We start from the raw sequence: 15263 nt of genomic DNA on the forward strand, positions 1-15263 counted from the left end.
ACTCAAGTTCTTAAAGGGATAGTTTAGCTAAAAATGTCATAATTTACTCACCCTCAAAACAACATTAGACCACATTGACTTTGATTGTATGGAGTCATACTGGTGTGGAACAAAATGAGAAATTACATTTTTTGGCCGAATTATCCCTTTAAAACATCTAAAACTACTGTTTCTGCAAACTGCAGTGCTACAAATAGTTTCACTTGCTTTTGGCCTTTTAAGGTCCTGCTCAAAATTACATAACTGTTCAAATATGTGATGTGCTATGTTTAAAAAACATTGATAAAGTCTAAACACTAAATTGGGAGTTGTAGAAAACCAAGGTTGTTAAGGCAAAAGCTCAAGATAATGTCTGAATGTTTTGAGATCAGTGAATGAGGAACAGTGTGAACCTCTACTTACCAGGTTTAAACTTTACGATTTTGGTAACAATTTTGCTGTCTGAGACCAAATTCAGAAGAGATTTCTTGTTATGGCACAAAACTTGGAAAATGTGCAAACCTGTAGTCTTGCTGCGATGTGGACATAAAAATGTTGGTGATGTTGCACAGTATGCCATGGCTTTTACCCAAGATCTCACTAGGATCATATTGAACAGTCTGACAGGCAACAATTATAAAGGATCGTACAAATTGTACAGTATGAACCCAGCCTTAAACAACAACAAACAAACAAACAAAAAAAACTCAAAGGGACCTTAAAGGGATAGTTCACCCAAAAATGTCATAATTTACTCACCCTCAAAACAACATTGGATCACATTGACCTTTATTGTATGGATTTGAAATTTGAGAAGGGCAAAAAACAATAACACAGCTAATTGTTGTGATGAAGATGTTGCTTTGAAATGCCTGTGATCCAAAGAACAAGACACCCAGAGGCCTAACACACCCAGGAAAAGAAACATGAGGAGTTTTCAAAAAGCATTTTTGAAGCTGATCTTTCTTTCTAAAATTATATTAAGTAAAATTATAAAGGAATGTCTGTTTTCTAATTAGCTTTTTGTAAAAAGTTTACAGGGTCGCTAGGGACCCGAGGTAGGTAATAGTGTAAGTCTTTTTTTCTGCGCAACAATAATTGAATCTCTGATGACTCAAGTGCAGTTAATCTTTATTCCTCAAGGTGGCAATGTCTGATGCACAATAATGACGTGATGTTTCACTCATAATTACTGCAGGCATAAAACAAAAGAATACATGAGTATCATCAGCAAAACTTGAAAGGAGAGTTTTATACCATTGCGGCAGTAAGAGATCCATCCATGTTAGATATAGATCCGGGTCACTAAAGACCGAAATATGTAATAATGGTTGGTGCAACATTCATGCATTTAAAGGTTAACATGCTTATCCAAACGTTTATCTGTTTTTTTGAGTTCAGTTATCTCAGCAGTACTTGTATTGTATGAATTTTGTACTGACACAATGTTTGTAACTTGCTTCAAACTTTCAACGGGCATCAAGGAACAAATCGTGACTCACTTTTTTTGATTAAACGTTTGTATACACGGCTTAAAATACCTGTGATGTAAGAATTCATTGATTTCATGGAATGTTTCTCTGACTTGGATCAGAATGCTAACTGCATCTTGTCTGTGGCTATAGTACTTTCTCTGTCAAAAGTGCAATCTGCAGTGTCTTTGTTTGGATGGGATGTCTATAGATTCCAGAGAGCTTTGGTTACCAGATGAGTCATCCATCCCATGATTTCCGAGAGCTCTGAATACAAATCACAAACTGCCCTGCAGGGGAAAAGTGCATGGTTTGTTCAAGCCTCTCTTATTTCTTCCCTCTTCTTCATGTTTTAAGTCCCCTGCATGCTCTCCAGCTAGAGCTTTTCCTCTATATGCACGGAAGTACATTGTCGTATTAGAGACCTTGAAGGGGTCCAAACTGAGTGTTTGTTTCAATCGTACACATGGCAACGTTATGTGTATGTTTTGTTGTTTCCTAGCAACATTTTCATTTCCTTTTTTGTGGCTACATCACCAATGCGCTGTGCACATCAACAATAGTCATATTGAGATACATCACTTAAATCAGGAGGATAGAACGCTGATCATACGTAATTCTGTTTACAGCCTTTTCTCACTTCATTATTGAATTATTTCCAGTCAGTAGCTTAGTGGATGTCACATGTCTGAATAAAGATCTTCCTTGTGTTGATAAGATCTGCTGAGCACAGCCAAGCCATCATGGTTTACAAATGAAGAGTCGAATGAAAAGTTGGCGGCCACATCTGTCAGAAAGCAAGCAGACAGAGTTAGAGGAAAAGCAGGAAAATAGAGGAACAGTGAGTCACACTCCAGAGTGAAGGAATTTCACCACCCTGCCCCCTTTTTACAACATGTGACCACCCCCACTCCTAAACTCTTTTTCTTTATTTCTTTCTCTCAACCACAAACGTGCATGCTTTATTTCTCAGTTACATGAATGCAATGTTTTAGGCTTATTACTTAACTAACAGGCTCAGATTTACATTTATGAATCTGATAGCCTTTTTTTAAACTAATTTTTATTGTGTCTGATTTGAAAAGGGTGGAATAGCATTTTTAGTTCAGTTGCACCCATTTCCAGATGAAACTGCATGCAATTGGCTCGACGGGATGTAGCATGAACGAAATGAAAGTCCTTGGCAAATCCTTTTAAAATCAACTTTTTATTACTCTTTTGTGTTTTTTTAATATATTTTTATTCATGTTTCCACCCAGTCACCCTCTGCTTTACCCGCTCAGTATCTGCAACTCGGACATGCTTAGGAAAGTGAAAATAAAAAAGAATAATGAAAAGAACAAGGAAAGGAAAAGCTAAATCCTTCAGTAAGGGGAAACTGGAATCAGAATTCTTTTTTCTTACTCACCACCAAACCAGCAATGTTTGTAGAGTGTGTTTTAGCTAGCTACACCCACTGATCAGTCTTGACAATGGCTTCCACAAAAATATCAAGCACCACAACTGTTCTCAACGTTGATAATAATAAGAAATGCTTCTTGAGGATTCACGCGCCACCGTTTATGACGAAGGACGGTTCGAATAACGGTGTTGATCAGGACTAAATCAGCATATTACAATGAGTTTTGAAGGATCATGTGACACTGAAGACTGGAGTAATGATGCTGAACATTCAGCTTTGCCATCACAGGGATACATTACACTTTTAAAATTCATTAAAATAAAAAACATTTATTTTAAATTGTAATAATATTTCACAATATTACTGTTTTTTCAGTTTAAATCAGATAAATGCAGTATAGGTGAGCATAAGAGACTTCCTTAAAAAAAAAAAAACTTTTTAACAGTAGTTTATAAGTGAGTACAATGAGAAAGTAAAGACAAAGGTTCTCTCATGAAACAAGCAGTCAGAAATATATACAACAATGGCGACCTTAATGATTAATAGGGCAGAATATGATGACTCTTTGTAGAGGGAATGTGTGGCATGATGACCTATTTGGTATGCTAATTACAGGTTGATCATTATCTCTTTTTGCATAAGAAAAAATGCTGTAGTTTGATACAATTTTTAAATGTGCACTCAGAAACATCATACATACTCAATCAAAAGTGAATATTTTATTATTTCAACAGTATTTGATATAAAGACATTGCAATGTTAATTTAAATGTCAATGAGATTTTTACTTGACATTTACTACATGAGTCAGATTTTTACTTGACATTTACTACATGAGTCATCTAGTTTTCTGTGTCTATAGACTAAAGCAAAGATAGAAGGCTGTGAGATGTGTGAATGATTTGGGTGAGGTCAGATGTTATGATGGATTAGTGGAACAAACACACCCCGCAAAATGCTACATTTGAATTAATTTTCTCAGCAGATTAAGAAATCATTTTCATGATTGGCCTTAATTTAGTTGGTGAGAAAAGGCAAAAGAGGGTGAAGAAAAATGAAAAATGACGTCCTGACAACACTGAATGGCACCGCAAGAGTGCATACAGACCAAAACCTTCCCTCTTCTTTAAATTCATGGAATTCTGTTGAATTAAAAAAAAATATTTTTTGTTTAGCCTAATACACTTACTTTTGAATGGCTGTCAATGGAGAAAGTTGCTTTTTGCCCACAGAATATCTATCTAAAATGGTTATCTAGCCCTTGCTAACCAGCTAAACCTAAACTCCTTGGTTTAAACCAAAAGTCCTTAAACTGTCAATCTTCTGTTAGTGCTCTGTAGACAAAATGCAATGCCAAACTCAGCCACTAGGGAGTGCTCAAATCCGCCACAAACTGGGGAAACACAAAACAGACTTACCAGAATGTTTACCGCTAGCACATTTTGCTTAGCTTCTTTTCCACTTCAGCTCTCAGACAGTTTTTCTCTCCTGATTCACTGGCTAAGAGCATTTAGCATTTGTATCCATCTTCAGAGCTATTAATTCTATTCTACATTTCACTCTGCTAATGCTTGCAATGCAACATGTTGCAGTTGTCCAACATTAGGGGAGAGCAGGGCACAAAGTAACGCTTTTTGACTTTCTCAGTTTGTGTAAATCTACTTATGGTTCAGAGTATTATTTTTTTTCCCCACATTAATTTCCCACATGTCTAGTACAGTTATGTGGTTTTGTTTTATTAATACAGTATATACTTTTTTCTTGATATACTCCAAAAGAATGGAAGTGAAATGTGACATTAGGTGGAAACATGCCCCATAGGTGTGGTACATTGTAACATGTGAGGGGCACATTGTAACATGACCATATGACAGCTTAAAATGTTATCTGATCTAATAAAAAAAATATACAAGACAAACTAAAATATTTTCTCAATAAAATACAATTATTAACTTTTTCATATAAAATAATGCCATTTTTTAATAATTAAATATAAACTCATTTTTGAGTTTTGACTACGAACACAGGAAAACACAGCTATACAACATAGTTCAAAACAAATAAATAATTAGTCATTTCTGAACATTGACTCTTAGTCTTTATTCACCTTTTTCTCATGTTTTCTCAATAGAATTAATAAAAGTATAAAATATAATAGCATATTTCTAATAGAGGCACATTGTAACGCAGTGTGACAACATGCCCCACCTGCACAACTGGGATTTAAACCCGGCTAGTGTCTTCTGCTAGTTAGCGAAGAATTAAAGAACTATCTCAACTGTTAAATAACATATTGGAGACTAAAATAATATCAGATTTGTCTAATTTTAAATAAACACAAAACATAGAGATGAAAAATTAGCTTAAGTAAGAAATTTACTTTTGCTATGGTTTAATAAATGTCTGTGGATATCTTCCAAAAAAATAATAATAATTTGACGCAATTTTTTATCTATATAGTGTTGATATGGCAACTAGTAAATACACCAAGTTTCGTCATGCTAGCATGTGTGGAAGTATTTAAAACAAGTGTGTTACAACTAGCCCCGTGTTACGTTGTGCCCCGCGCTCCTCTACATATTTTCAGATTGTTTAAAATTTCTCAGTTTCTTTTTATTACTGTATTTTACTGTTTTGCTACCGTTTCCACTGAGGCATAGTGATACATGGATGTGGTAGGCTGTTTTAACATTTGTCTTTGTCTATTACGCCTATTAACACAACTCCTCATTGTCTGTTTTCACTCAAACTTACCTGAGTACTGTTTATGTAAAACAGCTCCCTCCTTCAGTTCAGCACCTTGTACTTACAAAGAAGGCTTTCTCCTTTGGTGAAACATTTATCCAAAAGCAAACAGATGTTATGCCTGCCTTCACATAGCTTGTCACTCCTGAGCCAGTTATTTCTCATTAGTGTTGTCATAGATTTACTCCCTAGCGCCTCAAAAGGGAAAACCAGTTGTGGTGCAATTCTCCTTTTTAAAGATCTGTTTTAACGACAGCCACCTGTTTTTGCCTTCAGGACACCATACCCTTTTATATACACTGCTCAAAAAAATTAAAGGAACACTTTGAAAACACATCAGATCTCAATGGGGAAAAATATCACGCTGGATATCTATACTAATATGGACTGGGTAATGTGTTATGAACGAAAGGATGCCACATCGTTTGATGGAAATGAAAATAATCAACCTACAGAGGATTGAATTCAAAGACACCCCGAAAATCTAAGTGAAAAAATGATGCAGCAGGCTTGTCAATTTTGCTGAAATTTCATTGCAGCAACTCAAAATGGTACTCATTAGTTTGTATGGCCCCCACGTGCTTGTATGCATGCCTGACAACGTCGGGACATGCTCCTAATGAGACGACGGATGGTGTCCTGGGGTATTTCCTCCCAGATCTGGACCAGCGCATCACTGAGCTCCTGGACAGTCTGAGGTGCAACCAGGTGATGTCAGATGGACTGAAACACAATGTCCCAGAGGTGTTCTATTGGATGTAGGTCAGGTGAGCGTGGTGGCCCTTCAATGGTATCATTCCTTCATCCTCCAGGAACTGCCTGCATGCTCTCGCCACATGAGGCCAGGCATTGTTGTGCACCAGGAGGAACCCAGGACCCACTGCACCAGCATAGGGTCTGACAATGGATCCAAGGATTTCATCCTAATACCTATTGGCAGTCAGGGTGCCATTGTCTAGCCTGCAGAGGTCTGTGCGTCCCTCCATGGATATGCCTCCCCAGACCATCACTGACCCACCACCAAACCGGTCATGCTGAACGATGTTACAGGCAGCATAACATTCTCCATGGCTTCTCCAGACCCTTTCCTGTCTGTCACGTGCTCAGGGTGAACCTGCTCTCATTTGTGAAAACCACAGGGCACCAGTGGCGGACCTGCCAATTCTGGTGTTCAATGGGAAATGCCAATCGAGCTCCTTGGTGCTGGGCAGTGAGCACAGGGCCCACTAGAAGACGTCGGGCCCTCAGGCCACCCTCATGAAGTCTGTTTCTGATTGTTTGGTCAGAGACATTCACACCAGTGGCCTGCTGGAGGTCATTTTGTAGGGCTCTGGCAGTGCTCATCATGTTCCTCCTCGCACAAAGGAGCAGATACCGGTCCTGCTGATGGGTTAAGGACCTTCTACGGCCCTGTCCAGCTCTCCTAGAGTAGCTGTCTGTCTTCCTGGAATCTCCTCCATGCTCTTGAGACTGTGCTGGGAGACACAGCAAACCTTCTGGAAATGGCACGTATTGATGAGCCATCCTGAAGGAGCTGGACTGCCTGCGCAACATCTGTAGGGTCCAGGTACCGCCTCATGCTACCAATAGTGACACTGACCCTAGCCAAATGCAAAACTGGTGAAAAAACGTCCGAAAAGATAAGTAGGGAAAAAATGTCAGTGGCCTCCACCTGTAAAACCATTCCTGTTTTAGGGGTTGTCTCACTGTTGCCCATCTAGTGCACCTACTATTAATTTTATTAACACTAAAGCAGCTGAAACTGATTACCAACCTCCTCTGTTACTTAACTGACCAGATCAATATCCCAGGAGTTTAACTGACTTGATGCTATTCTCTGATTAAAAAGTGTTCCCTTTATTTTTTTGAGCAGTGTGTATATATATATATATATATATATATTACAGAAATACAGACAGTGCGCATGAGGAGTATACAACCACAATTATACTGCTGAAAACTCATGCCTCAAGCCTGCAACAACAGGTCACCAATGGCTAGCTGCTGGTTTGGGCTTGTTTGTCATGTTACACTCTTTCTCGAAAGAAAGTGATTGACACGCATTCCAGGAGTCATCAGAATTAACATGAAATAGAAAGCCCTCAAGGAGAATTTTTTTATTATTATTACCCTGTCTTGTCCATCCCCATTTTAATGTTATACTCTCCTCTGTGGTTTATATAGGAGCACAATGAATTTACTAACAATTATTAATATAACTACATTATTCATCAATAATTCATTAATATATTCCTGATGAATAAAATAAGTCACCACTCTTCTCACTTAGACCCATTTATTCATGTTATAATTTTAATAATTTATTCGTTTTTCAGGCTGTGTGTGTATTTGCTGAGAGGCGACTGAGGGTCTGATATGTCAGAACTGCAGTATTTACTTCTTTATGGCGTCTGCCAGAGAATAGATATGCAGTTGTGTTGTACTTCGTTTATTGATTTTGGTGTAATCATGTTTAATCATTAATTCCATGGAGAGTTTCAATTTAATTTTGATGTGCATATATATTCAGTTTTGCCATCACAGGAATAAATTAAATGTGAAAATATCTTCAAATATAAAACAGGTATTTTAAATTAATATTATGGTTTTGATCATTTTTGATCAGATGAATGCATAAAACATTAAAACAAATCTTACCGACTTCACACTTTTGATCAATAATGTATATATTGCTAGCTATATGTATTAGCCAAGTGTATATAGAATGTTTTCTCTCCATTTTTCCTCTCCAGGTTTCTTTGTAGACTTTTGTGACTGTTGTTAACTTGGCAGTTAGTCCCTGCTGGAATGCATAACGTCGTGCTGCCAATACCTTGCAATATTCCTGTAAAATGCAATATTTGTTCAATAATTTCTCATTTTGTGTATCATATGTCTAGACTGTCACATCTAATCGCATACGGTTTGCATACAAGTTGTTTGTTGAGTTCAGCTCAAGTTCCTACAGAGTCTGTTTGACCATAAGAGAGAATCCTCCTTGCTAGCAAAAGTAACAGTCATTGCACTTTTATATCTAATCTTACAAACGAGTGCAACGTCTACTACTGCCTGTCTACACGGCAAGCGCCCGATATTATCGGTTTTGTAATGTCATGACAAGCCGCGCACAATCACTGTACCAGTGCTATAAGTTTTCTCTCACCTATGAAGAAAAGACAGGTAATCAACTGCCTTTATTCTGCATTAACCTGTATTAGCAGAGGAGAACTGAAATGTGTCTTCAGTGGCATGTGACCATGAAAAAGGGGAACAATAGATTTAGACATTTTTACGACTAAAGTACATAGACCTCTCCCCTATAAATTACACTCAGGAACAACACGAACATGATACACGTACATAATGAATATAAATATCAAATATTGTCTTAAAGGCCATAACTTATACCTTTTATTTTTATAGACATTAGACATTCTGTTGACTATAAATAACGCTTACCTACATGTCAACTAACTCTCATTGGAGTATTAGTTGAGTATTAGTAGACTGTTAGGGTTAGTAGAATAAGGGGTGTGGGTTGGTAGAAATTTGGGAAACTGTTACATTTAAAGGGAAAGTCTATCTACTAATGAAAATTTTGTCATCGTATACTCACTCTCATGTTGTTGCAGATGTTTATGCATTTCTTTCTTCTGCTGAACACAAAAGATGATATTTTAAAGAATGTTGGTAACCAAACAGTTTCAGTTCCCATTAACTTTCATTACATTTGTTTGTCTATATGATGGAAGTCTATAGGAACCAAAACTCCTTGGTTGCCAACATTCATCAAAATATCTTCTTTTATGTTCGGCAGAAGAAGAAAAAAAGTCATACAGGTTTGAAACGATATGAGGGCGAATAAATAATGACAGACTTTTCATTTTTGGGTGGACCCTCCCTTTAATAGGTGCTATTAACCAGGGACCATAATCGTGTCTTTCCTGCTGATTCATAGTTTAGAGATCTAGAAAAAAATATGAATGCTTTTTCTGTAGGTTTACAAGAACATATTAGATTCTTAATAACATTATATGAATATATGTCACTGTAGGCCTATACTATGGCGTGGAGGTCACAGGTAAAGGGTTGGCTGCAGTTAGACTGAAGTTAGACTGTATCTTAGCCAGAAATATGCACCTAGCAGTTGAAAGTCTTGGGCTGTTATCTTTACAACAAGTTGGATGGATCAACCCATTATGCCTTTTGCCTCCGGAAAAATTCCAACATACAACCAACCAATGGAGTGTTTGTATGGAGGAGGATAGGAGGGGAAATCAGACTTGTTTTTATAATGAGTTTAAAGGGTAATTGTTTTTGCATTTGTTGATAAGTGGGGACAGGCTCAAGTCAGCAATTACTGATCCATTCTAAGTTCTTCGTTTTCTCTGATTGGCTGATCCTGGATCTACTGTTTCTGTGCTCTCATGTCAATTAAGGATGCAAAGTAAAAGTATAGATTTGCTTCATGGTGTCTTAGCATGTTCAGATTTCACCAAACAAATTACGCAAGTTTTGGAGTATTCTAAGCATTTCCCCTTTGTTCAGGGATCTAAGTGAAGCAGTTAATGTATAACTGTAGGATTGTCCTTTTGATGTTTAACCCCATAACTCTCATACATATCTTGAAAATTGTTTCTTGACCAATAAGCTGGTCTTGAGCCACTCCCTTCACTCCATATAAGAGTTTGAGGGCACGTCTGTCATCCCACCACTCCGACCCCTCAACTCTCTGTCCTCTCCAACTCTGACTTCTGTGTTGTCCAGAGATGCTGAACACGAAGAAAACCGTGCGGTCTTTCAGCAGTCACTCCTCAGCGGGTGTGAGGAGCAACAGGCGGACCCCCCTCGCCCGTTCAGGGATGGTTTCGAGGGAAGGTTGGGGCTCCAGTCCTGTTCTCTGCCCTCCAATTACAGCTGTAAAGGTCAATGAAAGTCTTCTGGCACCTCTGAACCTGGAGATTGACCCAAACATTCAGGCCATTAGGACTGACGAGAAAGAGCAAATCAAGACGCTCAACAACCGTTTTGCTTCATTTATTGACAAAGTAAGTTACTTCATCTTGTCTTCATTTTAACCTTTTTTTGTGTGGACCTTTTATATTTTCACTTCTAACCGAATGCATGTGCATGTGTGTGGTTCATATGCTGGTGTGAGGAAGTATGTGGTTGTAATAATATGTCAGTAACTAACAGTAGGTCTAGTCCTATTAGTGTCATATTTTAGAAGGACCCCCACTTCACTGACTTACCTGAAGGGGCAATGTCCATTCTCTTCCATAAACACACCTTTGTCTTTTTTTGGGTCGATATATCAGTTTACTATCAGGTGCAACGGCCGCTCCCTTAAACATGCCTTTATTGAAAACACGCAGACACACACACACACTCACCTATCTGTGCACACATCTTTGAACTCACATAATCTGAGGTAAAGGATAGAGAGGCATTTGCACTTAAGCTGCATTTAACATTTCATTTGAAACTCTGCATGACTATTTAAGTGAACTACAATTATTTATTTTTTTATATATATATTTAAATTGTATTGCAAAAAAATATATTTTTCTTAAATAGTGACCAGTTACAGTCTCTAAAAATATATCCATGTACATAGACCTAAGTCAAAATAATGGCTTTTTTTTTTTTTTGACAAACGTTAAAACAAGGCTGTACAGTGAAGTATACAGTGTACAGAGAAGCACAGTGTGTTTAATGGATTTTACTGTTGTTTAACATTACAATTGTTCAGCTGAGGAAACACTTTTAGTGGATAGAAACTCCATAAAACAGTTCTGATAGCATATGAAAATTACATTTTTCATCTAGGTTTGTGCCATTGCAATGTCTAAGTTTTTCGCTCACAGCCTTGTTGTAATTTGTGTTAAATTCAACACACCCTGAAATTTGAATCTAAATCTTGATAAGTGTTGAAAAAAAGTTAATTTATGTCCATGTCATTTGTCAACTACCCATATGCATGTGTTATATTTTATCATAAAAAACTGTAAATTCTCTCTTTCTCTTTTTCACTCTCTTCTTGTCTTTCCCCAGGTGCGCTTCCTGGAACAACAGAACAAGATGCTGGAGACTAAATGGAGTCTCCTACAGGAACAGACCAGCCGCCAATCCAGCATTGATATTATGTTTGAGAGCTACATTGCTAACCTGCGCAGACAGCTGGATGGTATGGGTAATGAGAAGCTGCGTCTGGAGTCTGGGCTGAAGGACATGACCAGCCTGGTAGATGACTTCAAGAACAAGTGAGAGCATTGGAAACATCTGCACAAATATTGCGTGTTTGTACATTAAAGAGTTTAAGGACGTTCCAAACAAACTTTGTACATTTGTCCTCAGGTATGAAGATGAAATTAACAAACGGAATGATTCTGAAAATGAATTTGTGCTGCTTAAAAAGGTCAGCACAAAATAAGTGCACACAGATCAAATACTTTTACCCCCGGTTTCACATACAAGGCTTAAGCTAGTCCCAGACTAAAATGCACTGACAAATCTTAAAATGTCATTGTTTTGTCTCAAGATGCACACCAGTAATGTTTTTTCTCTAAGGCATTTATAAAAGCTACTTTAATGCCCTAATTGAACTAAGGCTTAATCCTGGCTTAAGCAAAGCCCTGTCTGTGAAACCAGGCCATAAAAACGAATTACGATTACCATAATTCTGTTATTAGAAATATATTTTGTACTGTTTTATGTTTATGTTAGAATGCTGATGGTGTATACCTGAATAAAGTGGAGCTGGAAAGCAAATTGGATAGCCTAACAAATGAGATCAACTTCCTTTGGCAGATTTACGAGGCGGTAACATTCACTCCCTTCACATTTCTAATACATCTTTTCCTACAGTCACATATTCACTTTGCAGATAGAATGTATTAAGTTAACTGATAGTAAAACATAACTCATAACTCACTTATAAAACGTATTGAGTGTAGGCAATGTAAACCTTCAAAAATAGTAGTAAATGGATGCATAAACAAGATTCAGAATGAGTGTTTTCAGTAATTCTTGTTCCATGTTTATAGGAATTGCGTGAGCTCCAGACTCAGATCAAGGACACGTCAGTTGTTGTAGAGATGGACAACAGCAGAAACCTGGACATGGACTCCATTGTGGCTGAAGTTCGTGCTCAGTATGAGGACATTGCCAGTCGAACTCGTGCTGAAGCAGAGAGCTGGTACAAACAGAAGGTGAGTTAACATTCTTGCATTGTGTGTGTGTGCATGCCACAAATCACACATTTTTAATGATGCTTATTTTATTGTATTATCACAATTATGTGTCTGTACATGACTGTTCATGTCTGCTATAAAATGTTAGTATGAAGAAATGCAGTTGACGGCAACCAAACATGGGGATGACCTGAAAAGCACAAAGGCTGAAATTGCAGAGTACAACCGAATAATTGCACGTTTACACTCTGAGATGGAACTTATAAAAGGACAGGTAAGAACTCTATTCAGGGCCAACTGTCAAAAAAAAAAAGATTAATACTTCAAAATGTCAGTAAACAATGCACAGCATACTTGGAGCTTGATTTTTTTGGGTGACATTTGACAAGAATAGAGCAAAGGTAAAGCAAGGTAAAGTGTATTATGTGAGTTAATCTCAGATGATCTCAATTAATCCCAATTGATCTCAAGTTTTATGTGCCAATGGGTGGGAAGGATGTAATCGTTTGTCTCCTCTTATTTTAGCATTCAAACTATGAGGTGCAGATTAAAGAAGCAGAAGAACGTGGTGAACTAGCTGTGAAAGATGCAAAACTCCGTCTGCAGGAGCTGGAAGCAGCTCTTCTGAGAGCTAAACAAGATATGGCTCGTCAGGTGCGCGAATACCAGTCATTGATGAACATCAAACTGGCTCTGGACATTGAGATCGCCACCTATCGGAAACTCCTGGAAGGAGAAGAGAGCAGGTGGGTGCAGCTTGAGACATCAGTGCTTGTTTAATACTATGAAACTTTAGTGAATCACAATGAACTCCTATTAACGTCATGTACTTTTTGTGTGTTCATTCACAGAATGTATAGTTCATTCCAGACTTTCTCCATCTCTAAACCAAACTGTGAGTTTCTTTAGGCACATAAAGCATTTCTTTTAATACACATGCTTTTAGAAGTATTTCACATCAGCTACACATATATGTAAGACGCTGCATTTGACCAGCATTAGTGACTGTTTTATGTCCTTTTTTTCTTAGCGTTGAACTATGACATTGAAAGCAGCCACTTCTCATCCCAAAGTGCTGGGAAAGATGTTCATAACACAGGCCTGGTTAAGAAGGAAGTCATGACTGCTAGGGGTGATAGCGCTAGCAGCTTCGTCAGCAGCACTGCCACTGTTACCAAAAGCACAAAGACCACCATCATCACCAGTGAGAACAAACTTGCAGCTATAGAGGGAAGTATGCAAGTGAAGGATAAGTCTGCAGGCAAACTAGAGGAGGATGTTTTTGAATGACGGAAGAACAGATGAAAGGATTGTCTTGTGTACAGGGCCCAGGATCAGATTTATAGGCTGGCCTCCACCCTGGGCTCCATTAGCATGTCGAGTTTAGCATCTGTTGCCAAGGTGTGGCAGATCAAAATGAATTACAGTTATACAGTATATCATATTAAATATGTTGTAAATTTTTAAGGCCCTACGACAAGCTCATAAATTCTCTTATCTCTACTTTGCTCCATATAACCAAAAATTACTTAATGTCTGTCACTCTAAGCACATTAAAACAATTGGAGAAACATCCTTTGTGCACTTTTCTGATTACTATTGTATTAAAATAAAGTGAATGGAGCAAAAAATAAATGAATACATTTTCGACCATGAGCAAGTCTTTATGCTTTATTTTATGTGCTCTAGTCTAGAAAGCCTAACACTGATGCAGCAGAAATATGAAGAAAATGTATTCGCATATAATATATGACTTTATACAGTCTGCTTGACGGTGATTGTGACGTTTCTGGAATGACATCTTTGTTGATCCTGGAACAATATTCCAATCAATCAATCAGATTTGAGAGACAAGTTTACAGTTTATGTCAAGTTTAGGCTTACAGCCAGGGTTAGGTGCTCCTACATCAGTGTTATTCACCTATCATTTCCTTTTGATATTAGTGATAAGTAATGGGTAGAGTTATGTTTAGGGGTAGGATTTGGTTTACAACTAAATTTTCAGACAGGAATGTTGTTCCAGGATCAACAAAATAATCCAGGAACATGTCTTACTTGCCAAAATCATGGTGACACTGCTTGACAGTCAGTTATGAAATAGGCTAGAATACAAATGAAGTGGTCAAGATTGTATCCGTCCCTTCAGTTGATTTCTCTATAGAAAAAACCTGTGATGCAACGCAATAAAACTACTTTCTTTGAGCTTTCACACGTCTGCAGTTCAGCAATTTACTTTGAATTTGCCTATTTGAAGGTGAACCAACCTTGATGGCAATTCTATTCTTGACCAACAGGAGGGGTTGTGCACAGAAAAAAGTAATCAAGAGTTTTTAACTTTAAAAATGTATAATGTTAAAAATATTTACAAATATTTGTGGTTCTGATTATCTCAAGAAGATTCAATCAATTGCTTGCTCTTTTAACTAAAAAAAATAAATAAAGCAAATGTGATATCTGGAACTCTGTGAGTAGC

At 37.5% G+C, this 15263-nt stretch overlaps 1 protein-coding gene across 1 annotated transcript; it reads left to right on the forward strand.

The window, feature by feature from the left end:
* Positions 1-10306: 10306 nt before the first annotated feature.
* LOC311092489 (keratin, type II cytoskeletal 8) lies at positions 10307-14998 on the forward strand. The gene is made up of 9 exons (XM_084129245.1): positions 10307-10645; positions 11652-11860; positions 11955-12015; positions 12324-12419; positions 12644-12808; positions 12939-13064; positions 13316-13536; positions 13642-13685; positions 13821-14998. Exons 1-9 carry the CDS (start codon positions 10367-10369, stop codon positions 14078-14080), a joined length of 1461 nt encoding a protein of 486 aa, XP_083985371.1. The 5' UTR covers positions 10307-10366; the 3' UTR covers positions 14081-14998.
* Positions 14999-15263: the final 265 nt, after the last annotated feature.

Source organism: Abramis brama (assembly GCF_963993115.1).
Source record: "Abramis brama genome assembly, chromosome: 11".
Classification (NCBI taxonomy): domain Eukaryota; kingdom Metazoa; phylum Chordata; class Actinopteri; order Cypriniformes; family Leuciscidae; genus Abramis; species Abramis brama.

Coding starts and splice junctions, on each gene's coding strand:
- LOC311092489 (XM_084129245.1), top strand. CDS start 10,367: ATGCTGAACACGAAGAAAACCGTGCGGTCTTTCAGCAGTCACTCCTCA. Junction 10,646..11,651: donor TTGCTTCATTTATTGACAAA/GTAAGTTACTTC, acceptor GTCTTTCCCCAG/GTGCGCTTCCTGGAACAACA. Junction 13,537..13,641: donor CTGGAAGGAGAAGAGAGCAG/GTGGGTGCAGCT, acceptor GTTCATTCACAG/AATGTATAGTTCATTCCAGA.